The 13,496-nt window shown below is 40.2% G+C and overlaps 1 protein-coding gene across 1 annotated transcript in view; it reads left to right on the forward strand.

Moving 5' to 3' along the window:
• KIF13B (kinesin family member 13B) overlaps positions 1-13,496 on the forward strand; it is a 125,759-nt gene that overhangs the window by 74,944 nt on the left and 37,319 nt on the right. The window contains 9 exon segments of the mRNA XM_018085534.3: positions 1,215-1,425; positions 4,449-4,611; positions 5,597-5,743; positions 6,219-6,368; positions 7,016-7,144; positions 8,439-8,609; positions 9,534-9,691; positions 10,663-10,795; positions 11,800-11,934. Coding sequence (XP_017941023.2) covers positions 1,215-1,425; positions 4,449-4,611; positions 5,597-5,743; positions 6,219-6,368; positions 7,016-7,144; positions 8,439-8,609; positions 9,534-9,691; positions 10,663-10,795; positions 11,800-11,934 — 1,397 coding nt within the window.

Below are 13,496 nucleotides of genomic sequence, written 5' to 3' on the forward strand. Positions count from 1 at the left end.
TCAGGCATTAACTGCGGGGATTTCTGTCTCTGAAAGCATGTTCTTTAATTTTTGTGGTCTTATGTAGCTGTCTCAGAATGGGATTATTTTGGGAAACAGGAGGAAGGGTTTTTTTCAGCTTGGTCTGTCCCTTTTCTTAATTCTCTTAAATCATCTGTCCAGTGTGTTCTGTAGATGTTTGTTCTGCTCCACAGTTCAGCAGCATTTTTAAAATATTTTTTAAAATACATTTAAATATAAATGAAACACATTTTATTATACTTTACATATTAAAGTTTAAATACATAAACATTAAATAAGTAAATAACAAAATGTATTTTATTACATTTTACGTATCAATATGTAAATCTATAAATGTATAAATATATAGAAGAAATATATAATCTATAAAGACATAAAAATACAGATAAGAAATATATAAAATATATAGTATATGTAGAATGTATACTAATATATAAAATACATATTATATAAATATATTAACTATATGTAAAATATAAAAATATATAAGAAGTATATACTATAAACAATATATAAATATATAAGAAAATATAAGAAATAAAAATTCAATAGATAAGAAATAGATATTGTATAAAAATATATAATATAATATATAAGCTGATATATAAAATAAATGTTATATAATATTATATGTAAAATATATATATGTAAGAAATATATAATATATAAAAATAATAAATATATAAGAAAATATATACTATATAAATATATAAGGAAAAAGATGATGAATAAATATTTAATCCATAAGAAATATGTTATATAAAATATATAATATAATCTATATGTTAATATATGAAATAAACATATTTATATGTTAATACATATGTAAAATATATAACTACATTAAATATATAAATACCTATAAGAAACTGATAATGTATAAAATATAACATATATGACACATATAATATAAAAATATATAATATATAAGAATAATATATAATATATAAGAAATATATAATATATAAGAAATATATAATATATAGTAGGTGTAATATATTATATGTTAATGTATAAAATAAATACTATATATTAAATATATAACCATAAGTAAAACGTATAAATGTTTTAAATATTTTAAGAGAAGTTGCAACAAAAATATAGTCCCTTTTTCTGTGATAACTGTGTTTCCATCACACATCACAAGGACGCTCCTTGACACGGATTTCACTTTATCTCCCACATCTGCTCAGACCCGATGCAGTCGATCCTGCAGAGCCTGGAGCAGCAGCACGAGGAGGAGAAGAGATCTGCCCTGGAGAGGCAGAGGCTGATGTACGAGCACGAGCTGGAGCAGCTCCGCAGGCGGCTGTCGCCGGAGAAGCAGCATTTCCGCAGCATGGACCGGTTCTCCTTCCACTCTCCCAGCGCCCAGCAGCGCCTGAGGCAGTGGGCCGAGGAGAGGTGGGTCAGGGCATCTCCCCAGCAGCAGCATTCAGGCAAAGTTCTCCATTGCTTCTGAATTTTGGAAGGTTTTAATTGTGTTGCAAAGCTCTGATGAGCTTCTGGCAGGACTCCGGGAGAGCTTGGGGAGGACACGGCTGAAAAATTAGTCTAAGAATTGTAGAATGATTGAATATTTTGGGTTAGAGGGCGCCTTAAAGCTCATCTCATTCCAACACCCTGCCATGAGCAGAGACACCTTCCACTAGAGCAGCTCCAAGCCCCATCCAACACCTCCAGAATAATCAGATTTATAATGGTGGAAAAGCTGAGAAAGAATGAGTTCCTGCTTTGTTCTTAAGGATAAACTCTATCCTATTCAGCAAAGATGAGGTGATTGGAAGAAATTTTGAGACTCCTGTATGAGTTTGTTCTGTGGATCATGATTCAGCTGCTGGAAGGTTGTTTTTCCTCTTGACTTGGATCTGACAGACCTGACAGCCACAGGAGTGCAGAAAGAAAAGGGAGTAAGAGGATGATGCAAAGAATTTTAAACCAGAGCATTGCAAAAGCAATTTAATAACCACAGAGGGGTCACTGTCCTCTCTGCCTCCTCCTGAGGTTTTTTACTTCAGCCCCTCCATGATGTTCTCCAGTGTTGCTGTCAAAAAGAGCAGCAGTGGGAGGAAGATGAAACTTAACCCTAAATCAATGAGTATGAAAAAGACTTTGTCATGAGAAAATACAAATCTAATATATGGGGCTAGAAAAGCAATTTTTGAAATAGAAAATATTTGAGACAGTCTAGCGAGGTGCGTGGCTGGAATATTTTGTGGTTCCAGGTTCCTGTGCTGCACAGTTGACTCTCTCTCTCACACTTGCCAGGAAGCCCAGTGAGCAAGTGGGTCATGTTGTGTGAATAAACCTTTCTCTGTAAGATGGAACATCCACAGCTGTGGTGGGAAAGCTCTGGAATGAGCCACACAATAGCTGACTGTTCAGCAGATGCATGGAGAGGTCTCCAAAGCCAGCAGTATCCTAATTTTCATACTACTAAATTCATAGTGATAATTGTTTTTTTCCAGAAGAAATTTAATTTAATTCACCTGATTTTTGTGTTAAAAGTCATAGAATGGTTTGGGTGGGAAGGGACCTTAAAACTCATCTCATTCCAGCCCCCTGCCATGGGCAGGGACACCTTCCACTAGCCCAGGTTGCTCCAAGCTCCATCCATCCTGGCCTTGGACACTTCCAGGGATGGGGCAGCCACAGTTTCTCTGGGCAACCTGTGCCAGAGCCTCAGTGCCCTCACAGGGAAGGATTTCTTCCCATTATCCCATCTAACCCTGTCCTTTTCCAGTGGGAATCCATTCCCCTTTGTCCTGTCCCTCCATCCCTTATCCCAAGTCCCTCTCTGGCTCTTTTGAAGCCCCTTTAGGTGCTGGAAGGGGCTCTCAGGTCTCCCTGGAGCCTTCTCTTCTCCTGGTGGACACCCTCAGCTCTCCCAGCCTGTCTCCAGAGCAGAGAGTTCCCATCCCTTGGAGCATCTCCATGACCTCCTCTGGATTTGCTCCAGCAGCTCCATGTCCTTGTGATGTTGAGGGTCCCAGAGCTGGACACCAGGATGTTTTACAGGACAGTGTCAAATGCTTTGCATGAGTTCAGGTGGATGACATCAGTTGCTCTTCTCTCATCCCTCACCTCTGTATTCTACTGTACAGTGCCACATAATTTTTAAGGCATGATTTGCCCTTAGTGAAGCCCCACTGGCTGTCACCAGTCACCTCCTTATCTTCCATGTGCCTTAGCACAGCTTCCAGGAGGATCTGCTCCATGATCTTGATGGCCGTGGAGGTGGGACTGGCCAGGCTGCAGTTCTCTGGGTCTTCCTTATTTCCCTTTTTAAAATTGGGAATTATGTTTCCGCTTTTCCAGTCAGTGGGAACGTCACCAGACTGCTACAGCTTCTCAAATATAATGGACGGTGTCTGAGCCACTAAATCCATCAGTTCCCTCAGGACCCACAGGTGGCTTTCATCAGATCCCATGGATTTGTGCTCCTTTATGTTCCTTAGATGGTCTCAAACCTGATCTTCTCCTGCAGTGGGTGGTTCATCATTCTCCCAATCCCTGCTTTCACCTTCTATAACTTGGATGGAACACTTGATGGTGAAGACCAAGGCAGAAAAGCTGTTGAGTACCTGAGCCTTCTCCATGTCCTGGGTAACCAGGTCTCCTGTTTCTTTCCAAGAGGGCCCACATTTTCCTCAGTCTTCCTCAACACGGGAGCTTTTCTTGTCCTTGACATCCTTGGCCAGGTTTAATTCTGTCAGGACTTCAGCTTTCCTAACCTGATTCCTGTCTGCTTGGACAGGTTCTCTATATTCCTCCCAGGCTACTTGTCCTTGCTTTCACCCTCTGTAGAATTGATTTTATGTTTCAGTTGGTCCAGAAGCTCCTTGTTCATCCACACAGCCCTCCTGGCATTTTTGCCTGACTGCGTCTTCCTAGGGATTCGTCACTCCTGAGCTTGGAGGAGACAATCCTTGAATATCAACCAGCTTCCTTGGGCCCCTTTTCCCTCCAGGGCTTTATCCCATGTGACTACCAAGCAGATTCCTAAAGAGGACAAAGTTTTCTCTCCTAAAGCCCAGGGTCACGAGCTTGCTGTGTGCCCTCCCTGCTTCCCTGAGGATCTGGAACTCCCCCATTTCATGGTCGCTGCAGCCCAGGCTGCCCTTGAGCTTCACATTCCCCACCAGCCTCTCCTTGCTGATGAGAACAAGGTCCAGCATGGCACTTCTCCTCCTTGGCTCCTCTGTCATTTGGAGAAAGAAGTTATCACCAAGACATTCCGGGAACTTCCTGGATTACTTATGTTCTGTTGTGTTTTCCCCCCACTGTAATGTCACCTGTCCCTTCCCTCCCTTTAATCCTAACCAATAAGCTCCCAGTTGGCCCCTCCTGCCTTTGTTTTGTACTCAGTTTCAGTACTTAAATATCATGATTTCTCCTGTCTCCCCCTCCCACTCCCCTTCTTTCAGAGAAGAAATGTTGACCCACAGCCTGAGGAAGCTGCGAGAGCAGATTGTTAAAGCCAATTTGTACGTGAGAGAAGCCAATTTTATCGGAGAGGAGCTGGACAAGAGGACAGAGTACAAAGTGACCCTCCAGATCCCAGCTTCAAGCCTTAATGCCAACAGTAAGGTAAGGTCACCCTGATGGGATTATATTGTTGTTTTAGTAAATTTGCCTCTCAGTGTTCGTATTCCTTTTATTTTGAATTTAATGGTCAAGATATTTTGCCAGTCACGTGCATTAAATATGGCTCTGTTAGACCATGCTACATCCTTATTTTATTCCATGAAAATCCTATAATGTGTCATAAATGATACATGTTTTGGTGCAAGACCTTTCCACTGGTGTTGAAGTTCACACTTGCTTCTGTTGCAGAGTGACAAAATCTGTGCAGGTTGGGTACCATCTATTTCAAGTATTTACCATCATTTGCATCATCCCAGTGAGCTGTGAAAATGCTGCCACCCCCATTGTGGAGGGAGCACCTGGAGCAGAGAGGATTTGAATTATTTGTTCTCAGTCATCTTAGAAATTTTGGAAGGAGGGAGCTGAACCCAGACTTCCCTGTCTCAGGCTGGCTACCTAAGCTGGTGTTATTTCTGTCCTTCAAGTTAATATTTGGGTGATACTCGGGCCACTGTTAGTACAGTACGTGGATTTTATTCCAGGTTTATAATTTTTATCAATTGTTTTAGAGGTTTTTCTCACAGTCCTCTGGGGAAGACACATCCAGAAACAGGATGATGAAGGGGATTAAGTGTCTGCACTAATTGAAAGTTTCAGGCAGTAGTAACTTTAACTGGAACTCCAGGCCTGCTGTAACTTGAGGATATTTGTGAAATGCTTAAATGTTCCCATTTCTAACACTTATGCAAGGTGAAAATCCAGGGAAACTAGTGCCTGTAGCTGTGATTAGATTCCCAGTTAAACTGAACACAAATACACTGTGACAGCTGAACTCAGAGTCTGTCACGCTTGGATTTGGTTGCTCAAGCCAGAACAAAAAAAGAACAGACTTTTCCCAAAGATATTCTCAACTTTGTGTTAGTTTTAAACTATTTTTTCCTTGTTGTGACACAAATACCTCACTGATATCTCTTTAATTGCTTCCCAGAGAGGTGCAATTCTCAGCGAGCCTGCTATCCAGGTGAGAAGGAAGGGGAAAGGCAAACAGATTTGGTCACTGGAGAAGCTGGAGAATCGATTGGTGGATATGAGGGATCTTTACCAGGAGTGGAAAGACTGTGAGGAAGACAACCCAGTAAGTAGAAATTACTCCAGTCATTGTTCTGATGGAATTACATCCTGTTAAATTTTCAAGAGGGGGGTTGGGTGGGGGTGAGGAGTGAATATGGAAAGAGCTAAGTTTTCCTGAGGTTTTGCTTTTCCTAATACAGAGGGGATCTTCAGCATTTCATTAACACTTATCTTGTCACTTTGCTGCCTGTTTGCATGCAGTTTGGTGACAGAACAAATCATATAATAAGAAGCAGTAAGTAATACAACAGCAGTTAATGTTCAGGAATCTGACAAAGTTAAGGAGAACTTGCTGAGGATGGGCCTTATCCAAAGTAAAAGGGCCTAATCCAAAGTCAAATTCTTTTCCATTCTTCCTGTGACCTAATCTGTCCTCTTGCTTGAGTCCCTTTTTCTTTCACCAGGCTGGTTGTGCAAGACTTAGGAAAGTGTTTCATGAGAAGTTTGATTTCCTTGCATTGTTGTGAACTTGCTTGCAGGTGATGAGATCTTACTTCAGGAGAGCTGACCCGTTCTACGACGAGCAGGAAAACCACAGCCTTATTGGAGTAGCCAATGTTTTCCTTGAGTGCCTGTTCTATGATGTGAAGCTACAATATGCAGTTCCAATCATCAATCAGAAGGGAGAGGTTTGTCATTCTCCTATAATCTGTCATTACTCAACTGTTTAATTACAGCCTGTGGGTCTTATTACCAGTATATGGTAGATACTTTCCAGTTTCGTGTGCACAAGCTCTTTGCTAACAATGTGGAATTATGCAAGTCCCATAATACCTGACTGTTGCTCTGAATCCCAGCACAGTGATTGTGAAAGGAGAAGGCTTTGTGAACATCTTTTTGAGTGAAATAGCCCAAAATATATAGTAGAACAAGTATGAGCTATCACTCCACTGGTTTCACTGACTGCCATCAAGAGTAAGTTTTTAAATATATACTGTGAGAACAACTTCAGAGGCAGCAGAGCATCCCAGGCAACATCCTCTGTGCTGTACCTCATGTGTGCACTTTGCAGACTCTCTAGAGACTGGTTTGAAGGTGAGATTGTTCCCAAAGTCACTCCAGTTGCTGATTTCTTTATGGTTTTTACAACAGAGGCTCTTTGATTCTTGCTCCAAAGCAAGTTCTTCGTGTGGTGCAACAAATGCCGAGAACAAGAGCAATAAAAAAAGGATAAAATATTGGCTGCTTACAGACTAGAAACAGCAGCAGTTGTAGAAGGGGATGAACTTGTCACTGTTTTCTGGCACACAAGTAATTTTTACTCCTCTCTTACCAGGTGTCAGGTCGTCTCCATGTTGAAGTTGTTCGAGTGAGTGGAGAGATCGACGACAGGCTGGTGGGAGGTGAGGACAGTCCTGACTGTTCCAGTGAAAACGATGTTCAGGAGAGAAAACTTGTCTGCAGGGTGAGTTTCCAGGAGTATCCCAACCTCTGAGCAACCTTCTCTCTTTCCATCCCAAGTCTTAAAGAACTTCTTGGCTTCTGGCTCTTGGATGTCTCTTTGTAACCTCGTTTTGTTTCTGGAGAGGCTGAAATAATGCAAGATAATTAGGTAGGTTTTGGTCCTTTCATTAACTGTGTTTAAATGCCAAAGTCTCACCCCAGGAAGTTTATTGCTCTCTTGGAAGCCTTGGAAGATCTGTGTGTTAGGATTAGTGCCATAATAGTTAATTGAAAAGGAGTCACAGAATGTAATAAACTCCCATCATTTTGTGAATCATTCTCTCTCAATATTTCTTTCTCTATGTATTAAATATTCTGTGAAATACATGTAGTGTGTTTATTACTGTTAATAATAAAAAGAAAATTAGTAGGAAGTATTTACTAGCAGTTCTGTGCTGTAGTAAAACACAAGGTAGACTAAGCTACAGGTAAAAAAAAGCAAAAGGCCAAAAGAATTAGAGGGAGTGGTCCCCAACCTTGCTGACTTCTGGACAATATGAACAGTTTGGGCGAAATTGTACCTTTTTTTCCCATTTGTTTATCCTGTTCCATAGAACTCCATGTCCTTACAAGCAAGATGGGGCATTGTGGCAGGAAACATTCCCCTGAGGATCCTGAGTGCTACCTTACTGTTGAAGTCTAACTAATTTGATCTTATTTTGACAAATGGAGAATAGAGGCTTATTAAATACATGGTTAATTTGATGGCTTTGTTTAGATCAGAATGAGTATTCAAAACCTTTTGTTTCTATTTGGCTTTGATTTTGAAAAAGAGGGGACAGGCTACTTTTGCATTGTTGGGGTTGGTTTTGTGTTGTTTCCTGCATCACAGAATAAGGACAAGCAGTATTTTATAACAAGGATTTTTGGAGAATAGAGGAGCCAATTGTGGTGGAAGTATGAGATTTTTAATGTATTCCTCTTCTATTACAATGTTTTTGGTGTATATTTCACCATTAAAAACTAACAAAATGTTTTGGTGTGTTGGTAAAATTCATCCCCTTGGTTTCTACTCCCAAGAAATATGAATGAATGTCTGGTGACATCTAGTGACAGTGTTCAACTGCTGCACTCAAATATTGTCTCCAAGGAGTTTCAATGAAGAAATTCTATTTTCTAAAATCTTCTGCCTTGCTGCTTTTATTTTTTTGTTATCCTTTGCAGTGGAACAGACTAACATTGTTCTGCCAGGAGATATTTTTCATTCTGTGCCTAATGAATAAATGCTTTTCCCGTGTTTCTCATCTCTTTTCTAGATTAAAATACTTCAAGCTACAGGTTTGCCACAGCACCTCTCCAACTTTGTGTTCTGCAAATACACATTCTGGGATCAACTGGAGCCTGTCAGTGTTGCACCTGAGGTGGATCCTTCCCAATCTTCCATCAGCAAGGAGCCACGGTGCATGGTGGTCTTTGATCACTGCAATGTAATTAAATTTTCTGTTTTATTAATGAAACTCCAAGGCAGGCAAAGCAGGTTTATGCTTCTGTAACAGTTTTAGTTGCCTCTTTGCTCACATTGTAATATTTCAGGAGGTTGGTACCCTACTAATACCATTTTTAATAAGGACTTAAACATCTTCAGAGTCCATTTAAGTTTGATTCTTCTACACTGTTCACCTGTACAAAACTCAGAGGTGAAGTGAATTAATAAAGGAAAACATCTGTTCAGCAGAGAGACTTAGGCTAAAGTTTACCCACAGTAAAAATTCAGTGTGATTGAAGGAGATATTCATGTGAGTCCATTTGATGTCTATAGCTGAATTGATCACTCTACACTGATGTAATGGAGAGAAATGTCCCAGTCCTGGGACATGATCCCTGTTATCCTGATGTAGATGTTGAAGTTGGATTGTTAGAACAGACTATTTCTTCCCATTGCCTTTGGAGCAGCTGAGTGGAGGCTTCTTTAACAGAGACATCTAAAGTCAAGTTGGATGAATCCCAGCCAAATCACCTCAGTTCTCATCATGTTCTATCATTCCTCATTACACTGAGCAATTTATTCCACTTATCATTCATGAAATAGATATAACACCTTCTGATGAGTTTTGATTTTCAGATTCTGAACATTAGAACGTATGATTTCGTTATTTTTGAACCATTGGATCAAGGCTTGGAAAAGCCTATGGTCATTTTTCAGCTCTTTATAGTCTTTAATCTTTAGAAAATCACGTACCTTTGCTTTGCCTCCTGATTTTACAAACCGAGGTGGCAGCTCTTCCTTTCTTCTAAATTGTGTCTTGGGGACCAGGGTGACTTTGTTAAATGCTTATGTTAAAGTCAAGGCAGTAAATCTCACAGCCTTAAGTCGTATAGTCACAATCATCAACCCCATTTGTCCCTCACAGGAAGTTTCTGTCAATATTTCTGAAGACTTCATGGAACACCTCTATGATGGTGCTTTGGCCATTGAGGTTTATGGGCACAAGCAGAGTGGTGACCGCAAAAATCCAGCCCTGTGGGATTTGGGAATAATTCAGGCCAAAACACGCAGCCTTCGTGACAGGTAAATATGGAAAATGGATCCTTAGGTTGGAACTGGGGAAAAATCACTGTCTGAGGTGCCCAGTTTTGAAACAGGTTTGGGGGAAGTAATCAAATGTTGAGCTGAAGACCACTGTGAATCCGTTAATTCTTGGCCGTGAAATGCCATCCCTGTAATGCTTCCTTTGGAATAGTTGTATTGCTTATTATCTCAATTGAAATAAATACACAAACAATATGGTAATTCAGCCTGAAAGAGGGAATTGCTTGTTTGCTGGCAGCCATTTGTTGTCCCAAAAATAAACTTATAGTAGCATTTTCTTAAAAGTGAGTTGTTTTACCTCTCCAATTAGAAGGCAGCTCAGCATCTTAATTTATTGGCAGTTATTTCTCTTTTTACTTCCAGCTTGTGTTGAGCATGTTGAGTATTAAGCTGTATATGGGGGAGTTTAAAAGAAAAGTCAGGAATATATGGCAAAGAAAAGATGGGAAAACATGCCATAAAATAGTGAGTTATGTTTGGCAGCTGAGCAATGAGTACCTCTGTCCTTTCAAATTTTGAAGTTCTACAGAAGTGGCCATTTCTTCTTTAAGCTCTTGGAAGAACTGGAGAGAAGGCAGTGATATGATGAAGTTCAGGAAAGTGCTCTGAATCTTGAAAGCTTGTGAGACAATGTCATATTTCATTCTGCTGTCTTCTGTGTAAATCTGATTGCCCTGACAACACTGGGCTCCTGTGGCTGGAGTTGAGGCCAGAGCTTAAATGTGGGATTGGGGTTTGTGTTGGAATCAAGAAAAGGCTTAATTCTGATGTTTGACTAAAATATCTATCAGTAAAATTTATGAGTAATCCTGCATATAAATGGTGCCTCTATTGCAGTGGTCCTTTGCTGCTTCAATCTGCAGCCTGAGCTAATGCTTTGGGGTTTTTCTTCCTTTTTAATTTGGGGAAAGAGAACCCAAAAGAAACACTATTTTTGACGTGTTCTGCAGGTGGAGTGAAGTGACCCGCAAAGTAGAACTGTGGGTTCAAATTCTGGAGCTGAATGAGAATGGGGAGTATTGCCCAGTGGAGGTGACTCCTGCCAAGGATGTCAGCACAGGAGGCATCTTCCAGCTCAGGCAGGTAAGGTGGCACGGGCAGGATTTCAGCTGTGGGAAAAGCACAGAAAAAGCAAAGAAACTTTTTATTTTGCGTGGTGAAAGAGGTCATGTCCAAGCTCAGGTACAAAATATGAGATTGTGTAAAACACATATGAGGTGCAAGAAAGTGGAGTCCCTCTGCCAGTGTGAAAAATTCTGCTGTAAAGGTGATCAAAGGCTTCCCTGGAATCTTTTTGCCCTGTTCTGTGATAGCACCTGGTAGAAAGGACACCAATCTCCACTGAACTTAATTATTTTTTAAAGAGGTCCAGAGTTCCCCTTTATTTGATCCTTCCAGCCAAGCACTCCTTTGTTCTTTGAGTTCTACATGCATTAAATTGTTAATGCTTAACTGAATAGTTGACATTTTTAAATGATAAGCCATTACCCAGAGAACACAGGGAATTAGTAAAAGTTAGATACAGGCTGCACCTCTGACCTTGCCAACTCCTCAGATTTTTATTTTCTTTTTTGTTATTATTATTTCTTTTTTTTTCTTTATGGTTTTACTGCAGAGCAGTTGCTTTGCTGCACTGATAGCATCAGTGGGTCAGAATTTTCAGTCAGGGAGACCAGAGTCAGGAAAAGTTCACTGAAATTCCAGTAGCTCACCAAATTATTTACACTCCTCTTTTGTAGTTGGGGAAGAGATCCTATTTTCCACCTTCAGAAGTATTAAAAATAAATTCCTTTAAGTGTGTGTTTGAAAACCCTTCAGAAAAGTAAACTGGGGAGTTCAGCTGAATGCTGAACTATTGCTTTTTTGTCTGTGAATACATAAATCCTGTAAACATAAATCCTTGCAACAGAAGGGGGATCTCTTGAACACTGGGTCATTGGGATTCCCAAACTCACCACTTTGTTCTTCCCAAAATAAAAATATAATGTTGCTTACCAGTGGCTGCCAGTAGAGGTCTCTCTGAAATTAACCTTTCAGCACTTTATAAGGCTTTTTTCCCAAGCATTTCAAATTGTTCTTCTGGGCAGGGACAATCTCGACGGATTCAGGTCGAAGTGAGATCTGTGCAGGAATCTGGGACCTTACCACTGATGGAGGAATCCATATTGTCTGTTGGCATTGGCTGTGTTCAAATAAAACATGTCAAGTCACAAAATTATCAGGTAAGAGTGAATATTCCGTGTCAGTTCTGGCTATTTCTGAGACATGTAAAGCCATAAACTGATGTTCTGTTTGCTGCAGTCAAGTTGAAGTCAACTCCATATGTTTCAAGTTTTGGGTTGGTTTGGGGGAATATTTTTTGAACCTACTTGAATGTATAAATCAAGGTCAAGATGAATTATCAGAACTGCTTTGATGGTGGGTTTAGAGATTATTCAGGGCAGTTTAAACCTCTGTCCTTCAGAAATTATTGTGGAAGATCTTCCTCTTAATCAAAAATCATTTTCCCTGGCAAAAAGAATATTTTTAAGACCACCTTCTGTGTCTTTTCTGGTTTTGGCTGGATTTTTTTCCCTATCCTTAAACGCCACAGCCTTAACACACCACTCAAAGAAGAAAAGGAAATGCCAGTGTTCCTAAAATTCATTAGGAGTTTGTCCTGTAGTTTTTACTTAAAATATTAGACATGGCAGCAATTTTAAGTAAGTATTCAAATTAAAATAAACCAGTTGAACATATATTCAAATAGTGTCCAGTTACAAATGTTAGAATTACATGAGCCAGTTGTCGCCCACAGTATCTGTTGGCCAGTTGTTTGACAACCTCACACACAACTACACGTCATGTTAAACAGCAAATATATGGATCTCTTTTTAGGGATTGTCCTCTTGCAGTGCTCCCATCAGTTTTTTTGGTGCAGTTTGATTTTTTTCCCCAACAAATAAATTAAAATTCCATCACTTTTCAGAGGTAACAAGCCAGAGTCTGGTGCAACAGAACGAGCAAGTCTTTGGGCTTGTTTGATTAACAGCCCTGCTTGAGACAAGGCCAACTAAATGTCAAGTAGTTTATGGAAAACCAGGAGATGTCCCAAAATGGTTACACTTTTGACAGAGTATGATTCAATCTATGTCTGCTCCCCTTTTTTTTGCTGAATTATTATGGCTTTTCCTTTCAGATTGGCACTTGGGGTTTTTTGTTGTCTCTTAACCTGAGTGTTCCCCTCCCCTTATGTGTCAGGGTGCAAAAATGGGAATTTTTTCCTACTTTTGCAGAAATCTCCCTTTCCAGCAGCATCCTGGGCAAATTTTTGCTGTTGTTCCCCATTATTCTTCTCCTAGTGACTCCACTTGCAGCCTTTGCATCACAGCAGTCCCTCATACCCACATTTCCTTCCTATAAAGTAAGGAAACTCCTGAATGGAGCATGTTTCCCTCCTGAGACAGAATGATTGATTCTTCCAAATTTTCCTTGAAAGCTCTCACAGACCCACAATGTACAAGGGCCCCTTTTAGCCTGGTTTGTAAGGACAGGTCCCAGGTGAGCATCCCCTCTGCCTCACCCTGTGAATTCCTGATCCATTGACCAGTTTCAATCTTATCCCACAGAGCTGCCAATCCCCAAAATAGTACATTCTTTCAAAAAGAAAGACTTAAACTCCACTTGAGAGAGAGAGAGACCAGTGAGTTGTGCCTGACACTGATAAGCCCCATGGGAAAGGGCTACTGAAAGCCAAGTTTCATTAGCCCTGCTGCTCACAATGGCCTTCAGACCTGAGCACCTG

Source organism: Manacus vitellinus, unplaced genomic scaffold (assembly GCF_001715985.3).
Source record: "Manacus vitellinus isolate BGI_N305 unplaced genomic scaffold, ASM171598v3 scaffold_82_pilon, whole genome shotgun sequence".
Lineage (NCBI taxonomy): Eukaryota > Metazoa > Chordata > Aves > Passeriformes > Pipridae > Manacus > Manacus vitellinus.